Source organism: Coregonus lavaretus (genome assembly GCF_964263955.1).
Source record: "Coregonus lavaretus genome assembly, chromosome: 38".
In the NCBI taxonomy this organism is placed as follows: domain Eukaryota; kingdom Metazoa; phylum Chordata; class Actinopteri; order Salmoniformes; family Salmonidae; genus Coregonus; species Coregonus lavaretus.
Window position 1 is genome coordinate 3468915 of NC_140025.1, and position 8894 is coordinate 3477808.

The 8894-nt window shown below is 39.5% G+C and overlaps 1 protein-coding gene across 1 annotated transcript; it reads left to right on the top strand.

Moving 5' to 3' along the window:
- Positions 1-434: 434 nt before the first annotated feature.
- LOC311112426 (ly6/PLAUR domain-containing protein 1-like) lies at positions 435-8553 on the top strand (the record flags this gene model as incomplete). Its single annotated transcript, XM_084155558.1, has 3 exons — positions 435-483; positions 3884-4018; positions 8318-8553. 3 exons carry the CDS (start codon positions 435-437, stop codon positions 8551-8553), a joined length of 420 nt encoding a protein of 139 aa, XP_084011684.1.
- Positions 8554-8894: the final 341 nt, after the last annotated feature.

Sequence of the window (8894 nt, forward strand, 5' to 3'; positions counted from 1 at the left end):
CACTTGAACCATAAGATGATCTCAACAAATGTATTTAATGAATAGTAGCCTTTCTAAATCTGGTTAAATTTGCATGCCTGCCAACGGTGCACTCCATACCAAATAGCCTATCCAAAAGTGACCATTTCATATTTGGACGCAATTAACAGTCACGTATCTGCGTGTGTAGGATCTGAGTGACTGATGAATTGCTTCCATACTGCGAGCTTTCATCACGTGGTACGTTTTATGATTTATCCTAATTCAATTTCACTGGAATTCCTCAACGTAGTCTCTCGAACCGCAGAGCTCGCCCTCGTCCTGTGCTGAGCATTACATTCCTCGCAGCAGAATGTGCTCTCACACATTGATGCCACGGATCCATCTAAGGGATTTGCTTTCGTTTTAAGTTCACCTGGTCTGATGTGTTCCTCTAAAGTGTCATTTGGGAGAGGATGTTGCTTCTCATTTATGCAACTTTGCTTGGAATGTTCCTCAAAACAGGTATGCTAAACTTTGGGGACTGTGTAATCTTACATGTGTTGGCTAGCTGCGTTGTATTCTGTTGCTGAGAGTGGTGTCAACGTTTCCAGGTATTCCAATCTAATTCAAGTTTGGATTATGGTTAAATGATTTGGGGAGCTGTTTTTGTCGGATGAAAACAATTAAATCGTTTTCATAAATCCAGGAGAGGTCTAGTAATGCTAACAGTGAGGCGCGCAGGAGGTTACCGGTGCGGATCAAATCATCTTGTTAAATGCATGTATAACTGTCTTGGAATAAGAAATTGTGAAACAGATTCTTGGATTTTACATTTTTAATGACACACCTGCGCTCCAGCTACAGAAAATATATCACTTTAGGTCATAATTGCATCTGTAAAACTATTGCGCATGTCACCTCTGTAAAGGCATATCTTTTCAAAATGTGATTTAGGCTATTATTTTCCATATCTTTGCTTCAATTTAATAATATTGTTTAAAAATGTAAATGCTAAATAATAGATCGTGACATTCTGAAACATTGAACATTATTTGGAGCATCTTTCTGCTCTTACAATTGCCCTACATGGCATGCTAATTAGGCTATTAAGTATTCAGATTAATTGCTATTAAACATGACTAGACACCATTACAGGTGAAGAATGTATTCACTCATTTTATAAAGCAGAGGGAAATGTGTAGGCCACTCATTATCAATAGCTAATTAATAGCTCTATAATTGACAACACAAATGCAATTCAACATTTTATTTTACAGGTGTAGGCATTCCATCAAGCTCAAATGATAAGGAACATGATTGATCAACAGTTGTCAGCTCAGGTGACTGTAATAAACAAACAAAAAAACATTTTTTAGTGGGTGTTAAATGAGCTGATCTATCACTCCATGCACACCTGTGATGAATATTAATATCAATAAATATGCAGAGAATAACAACCCTGTCTCTCTTCAGATGACGGTGGAAGGGAAATATACAATTTAAGATAGATGAAGGCAAATAAACTGAATTCTCAATCCACATGGGTCACCTTATAGCAATGATATGGTTATAATGTATACAAACCGTGGTAAATGTAGTTGTTAAAAAGGGATCAGGTAAAATTACAATGATAATCTATGTCAATGGAGCAGTCCACATTCTAATTCCAACATACGTCCACTGATCATATCATCAGAATGATATAACAATCAGAAGCTGAGAGCTTTTCCAGTCCATATTTCCAGTAGAAGCCCTTGCACATGAATATCTGGGTATATGAACAGTGGCGTGTAAGAACTTGATCTCACCAAAAATGCCTCTGTGGTAAATAACATACAAATGTTCTGTCTGTTCTGCGTTGGATGTGCTGGATTTGGTTCACGTACCCACTCCTTAAACATCATGTTCATTGTTAGCAGAAATTACATCTAAATAATTTGATGATGTTTTTACCTCAGTGAAAAGGGTATAGAGGAACAATATGAACCGTATAGACAATATGTACATAACTATATGCTTGGCTAAATGTTATGTACATATGTGGTTTATAGAGGACAGATACAGTACAGTCTATGATGTGTTTAGGCACTTTATGAGACTCTATTGCTCGGTTGATGGATGGAGTTTTGAAGCATTTATCTGGTTTTAAATTAATTACACTCAGATCTTTGTTTTGGATCCTTTTCAATTGAATTTGTGCTTGATGGCGCTGTCAGACTGGGAGATGAATGACTGTCGCCATTTCAATAATTAGAACACAGTAATATCTGTCACGGAGAACAAATGACCTGAAACTGTGGCGCCTGAGAACATTTTGAATTGTTGTTTAACATAGCACAGTCATGCATGTTTCTGCAAAACTCCATACCCTGAATCAGATTTTGCTATCCATCCGGTATCCTCGATTAAATTATTACCATTTTTCCTCCCTGTGAAACAATTTTGGATGAATAGCCAACCATCTGTCATTCTTTGTTAATTTCCATTTAATTCCAATCAGTCAAGTGACAATGGAATTGTGGCGCAGTGGTCTAAGGCACTGCATCGCAGTGCTAGCTGTGCTACTAGAGATCCTGGTTCAAATCCAGGCTCTGTCGTTGCCGGCCGCGACCGGGAGACCCATGGGGCGGCGCACAATTGGTCCAGGGTAGGAGAGGGAATGGCCGGCAGGGATGTAGCTCAGTTGGTAGAGCATGTGGGTTTGATTCCCACGGGGGGCCAGTATGAAAAAAGAAATAAATAATGTATGCACTCACTAACTGTAAGTCGCTCTGGATAAGAGCATCTGCTAAATAAATTAATCTAATTTTAAGTCAGTGCTGGAGCAACAGCTTCATTGAGTGTGTGGATAAAGCACTTTGTTTGCAACACTCTAGCTTAATTGTTTTCAACTATAAAAGTCAGAATGGCAATTATTATTTTAGTGGGTAAAGTTGAATGGCCTTTTTCCCTGCACAGATATGCCCAGCTTCCACACACAATTGTGTCTGAGGGCACTGTATTAAGTTTAGTTGGCAAATAAGTGAGAGTATGGATTTATATTGTTGAAACATATTTGTTCATTATTGTCGGTCAAAATCCCTTTATCCTGACTCCAGATCTGTTTGTGCATTAAACAACTCCTCTCTGCTGTGTTTCTTCGTTGTCACGACAAATGTGTATGTAGTCAGAGAAGTATGTGTTTTGTGTGACTCATCAGTGCTTTCTGTGGTGTGGTACAGAAATGTTATTATATTAGCTCAAATTTATATTGTCTGATATTTGTAACATGTCCACATGTGTAAGGATAGCATCAACATCGTCTCTCCCACATGAAATGCTCTTTGAGATAATCTTCATGTTTGTTATTCATCGAGGAGATCCAGTCTTTTTTTCAGTCCACCCCTTGTCCTCTGATCATTGCAAATATGGACCAAGTTGACTTTCAAAATGCCAACAAAGAGACTTTTTCATTTCAAAGATGAATTTGTCTCTCCTCGAGGATACAGTTCCTGGTCTGTGGTAATGGCAATAGATCACGAAAACACTTATTGTTGATTAGCTGGGAGGAATATGGGGGGCTGAAAGGCCCCAGATGAACAAGGGATAATACTAATGACTGAACTGCAGACCTGGGTGCACAAAATACAATTTTAAAATCTTTCAAATAAGATTTTAGGCCTAATCTTTTAAATACTTTCTGAATTTTGATCGAGCCTGCCTGGAGTGCCAGTTGGGCAGAGTTGCTTTGCACTTTTCTGACTACTCCATTGTGCCAGGCAAGCTCAATCAAGCACAGCTAAACAAATTTGAAAAAATGTGCCTGTAGTCTCTCTTGAACATCATTCATAGACTAATGAGATGACTATATGCCAGATACTAGTGAACTGTTCTTGTGGGCTTTTTTTTAACCCTTGTGGTTCTTCCTGTCTCTCTTGTACAGGTTATGCTCTCCAGATCCAGTGTTACCAGTGTGAGGAGGTGAAAAACGATGAATGCTCCACGGCAGAGTTCATCGTCAACTGCACTGTCAACGTGCAGGACATGTGTCAGAAGGAGGTGCTGGTGAAGGAGGATGGTAAGAAAACAGCGTCTCCTGGGCAGTTCCATTCCTTTCATACTTTGTTCTTTATAGGATAGAGATAGTGAGAGAGTAGTCCCTTCTCACAGCCACTGTATCTCCGCCACAGCAGAGTGTGAGCTTGAGTCTGACCAGAGAGACTAGTGAGAGCGAGACAGGAAGGTTGTGGGCCGGATTCGAACCCACGCCGACACAATATAAATGTGTTCTGCAGCTAGACCACCCCAGGCCACCCCAGGCCACTCTGCCTTCTCTGACACCTACTATGCCATGTAAAACCAAGCCACACCGGACTGTGCCACTTTTAACATGTGAACTAAATAAGGTATATTTTCCTCTTTCATGTACTTCCTCTCTACCTCTGAATTCAGTGGAACTGATCTATAGGGTCTCCAACAAATGAGATCATAAACTAGGCCTATACGTATGCCCACTACATCAATTGGGACCTATCAAAGAATCTCCATAGATCAAGAGACCATTACCATAGTTAATTCATGGATTATGGCTCATATTCTTTTAATGGGATTATCCCAAAGGGTGGTTACCTTGGTTGCTGGCTGCTGTGCTCAGTTGATCCATGCATTATTTATTTATTATAAACCGGGTGGTTCGAACCCTGAATGCTGATTGGCTGACAGCTGTGGTATATCAGACCGTGTACCACGAGTATGTCAAAACATTTATTTTTACTGCTCTAATTACATTGTTAACCAGTTTATAATAGCAATAAGGCACCTCGGGTGTTTGTGGTATATGGCCAATATACCATGGCTAAGGGCTGTATCCAGGCACTCCCCGTTGCGTCGTGCCAAAGAACAGCCCTTAGCAGTGGTATATTGGCCATATATCACACTACTTCATGCCTTATTGCTTAATGAGAGAACACCCTTCAAATACACTAGGCCTGTTGATCCTACCACATCCAATGTTATTACATGTACAGTTGTCACTTGTGATCAAATGTATACTTCCAATTACAAGAGTATTCCAAAAATTTACCAAGAACTCCATAGCTAGATTGTCTTTAGCGAGTGCTTTATGCCCAAACTATGTTTCTGAACATGATGGTTGACAAGCTTCATCACTCAAAGGCAATGCTCTATGGCAATAATGTCATTAACAAATGTACACTATATGTAATGTTGTGTAATGGTTTGAATAACCTTGAGATAAGGATTCACTTTTGTGTGAAATGCACATGCTTACAGTATATTCACAAATCTTTGCCAGTCTCTGCACTCTCCAGAAAGGTTTTCTGAGTCATTTGATTCAAATGCGATGTTGGCAAAGGGATTCTTATGTGCTCCTGTAAGCAGATAAACTGAAAAACTTGTATTCTATCATAAAACCTTCTAGCAATGTTGGGTAATGAATGTGTTCCTTAATTATATCATTTCATATAATGTCAGCCTGAGACCAGGATCCTAACTAATTATCTTTATATGCAGCAACCACAATTTATCACAAATAATGAATTTGCGAATTACCCCAACATTATCGGTGGAAGGAAACACTTGCATAATGTGTTTATGATATATGAAGACATCTGTAACATAATCCTCAGGGAAAGTTGGCTTTTGCACGTGATTTGTTCTCTACCCATTCCTCCCCCCAACAAAGGTTTGGGGACTTGGTTTGATAGACTGTCAGTTCTAAATGTGCCTAGTGATGTAGTATGGAACAAAGAAGAGGGTTGATTAAGCTAAAGTTGTATTGTTAGTTCTGTCAAACTTTATAGCAGTAATCAGGGGCTGATGCAGACTGCAATTGTCTACTTTTGTCTTGAAGGCTTGTCTGACGTCTTTGAGACGAAACAAGAATATTGTATTGCATTTACAAATTGCCACTCTGTCTAACAGCTCATCTGTCATTATTTCAAGAGAAAGACAAGTAAAGTAGAGCAGTAAAGTTTGATTGAACTTTTAACGTGACTCTTCCTCCCTTTCATCAACCTCTTTCATCTATTTCCTCTCTACGCCTTAATTAGAACTTTTGGTAACACTTTACTTAACGTCGACAGGTATAACGCATTATGCCACAGTTATAATGCAATGTAAGACTTGTCGTAGGCACTTATGAACCTCTTCTCATCATAATAACAGTTCTTTGCAGTCTGTTGACAAATTTCAGCAGAGAACACATAAACCTTGTATTAAGACATGATAAGCATCCATATATGCTTATAACAAGTACTAATGCTTATAGATTCAGTGGAGCTTGAGTCACATGTCCAGGGTCACCTTGGATTTGTTTGTATCCAAAAGCCCAGTGTCTATCCATGAAATCAAAACACTCTTATTGTGGTCCTCTGTAGCTCAATTGGTAGAGCATGGCGCTTGTAACGCCAGGGTAGTGCGTTCGATCCCCGGGACCACCCATAAGTAAAAATGCATGCACACATGACTGTAAGTCGCTTTGGATAAAAGTGTCTGCTAAATGGCATATTATTATTATTATTCATGTGCATTCTCTCATCACCATATAAATCAAAGCATAGTTTTGTTGCAATTGTTCCATAGTTTGAGAGCATTATATTCTTTGTCGAGGTGACATTCTCAATGTTTTATTTGTTATAATGGCTCTATATAGGTTCTAGGCACTTAGAGGACCACCTCCCAGTAATATGAACCACTCCAGTATTGATCAGGATAAAGTCCTGTTAACCTCTTAAGGATCGGACCCTTTTTTTCAATTTTCGCCTAAAATGACATACCCAAATCTAACTTGCAGGACCTGAAGCAAGGATATGCATATTCTTGATACCATTTAAAAGGAAACACTTTGAAGTTTGTTGAAATGTGAAATTAATGTAGGATAATATAACACAATAGATCTGGTAAAAGATAATACAAACAAAAAAACATGTGTTTTTTTTTTTTTTTTGTTCCATCATCTTTGAAATGCAAGATAAAGGCCACAATATAATATTGCAGTTTAGGCACAATTTAGATTTTGGCCACTAGATGGCAGCAGTGTGTGTGCAAAGTTTCAGATTGATCCAGTGAAGCATTGCAATACTCGACTACTTTATATCAAGTCTGCCCAAATGTGCCAAATTGGTCATTTCATACATTTTCAAGTACATAACTATAGAGAACATACAAAAATGATATGGTAATACAAAATGTACGTTTACACACTCCCAGGAATGTCATATATGATGGATCATTATCTTATACACTAACTTTCACACATCTAGATGGCCGGGTGGGGTGGGTGTGGAGCCAGAGACAGCAGGGGTTCAAACTGTAGAACCCAGTTCCTACATTTGAATATAAAAATGGATTTTATCAAACAAAACTATGCTACATTTTATCTCTGGGACCCTCAGGATGACAAATCAGAGCAAGATTACTGAATGTAAGTACATTATTTACCTTCAGAGGTGAATGTATCAAACCAGTTGCCGTGATAAGTTGTTGTGCACTCTCCTTAAACAATAGCATGGCATTTTTTCACTGTAATAGCTACTGTAAATTGGACAGTGCAGTTAGATTAACAAGAATTTAAGCTTTCTGCCCATATAAGACATGTCTATGTCCTGTAAAGTTTGCTTTTACTTACAACAGTCATGCTAATCACATTAGCGCACATTAGCTCAACTGTCCCGTATACGGGACACCGTACCCTTCCCCAGATCTGTGCCTCGACACAATACTGTCTCGGAGCTCTACAGACAATTCCTTTGACCTCATGGCTTGGTTTTTGCTCTGACATGCACTGTCAACTGTGGGACCTTGTATAGACAGGTGTGTGCCTTTCCAAATCATGTCCAATCAATTGAATTTAGCACAGGTGGACTCCAATCAAGTTGTAGAAACATCTCAAGGATGATCAATGGAAACAGGATGCACCTGAGCTGAATTTTGAGTCTCATAGCAAAGTGTCTGAATACTTATGTAAACAAGGCATTTCTGTTTATTTTTAATACATTTGCCAAAATTTCTAAAAACCTGTTTTCACTTTGTCATTATGGGGTATTGTGTGTAGATTGATGAGGATAAAAAAAAAAAAATCAATTTTAGAATAAGGCTGTAACATAACAAAATGTGGAAAAGTCAAGGGGTCTGAATACTTTCTGAAGGCACTGTAACGTCAAACATTCATGAAAAACTAAACAAAAACGAAAGCTTAAGGACTTTTACCCCTCCCTTCCCCAGTGTTTGTGCTACCTCAGTTTGCTATGAGACTTGGCTCAGTTTCACCAAGGGTCTCAATATCACATATAGCTTGACCTGGACTTCCTGTATAGCTTTGCACTATCCCTGACCGCTTCTCTCTCTCCCTCTTCAGGCATATTTTACCGCAAGTCCTGCGCCTCGTCCGGGGCATGCCTCATATCCTCGTCAGGCTACCAGCAGTTCTGCACTGGAAGGATCAACTCTGTGTGCATCTCCTGCTGTAACACACCGCTCTGCAATGGGCCACGGAAGAAGAACCGCCCGGTTCCGTCGGCCGCCACCTCTTCATTTTCCTCCCTTCTTTTTCTGCTGGTCTCCCTCACGCTGGTCTCCCTCTCTCTGACATAGACCTAGAGGCGTCCACTTGTCCCGTCCTCTACCTGAAGATAACACTAGAGTATTATGAGGCTACAAATAGGCTACAGTATACATTACACTACATAGTCTATAGGCTACATCAGACTCTAGTGTCGTCTTTGGAGAGGAATCCTATACATAAGAGACTATCACAGGAGGTTGGTAGAATGAGTGCAATGGTATCAAATACATCAAACACATGGTTTCCAGGTGTTTGATGGCATTCCATTTGTTCCGTTCCAGCCATTATTATGCACCGTTCTCCCCTCAGCAGCCTCCTGTGGACTCTACAGCGTCATCTTTAGATTGGATACTCAAGAGCTTAAGACTCT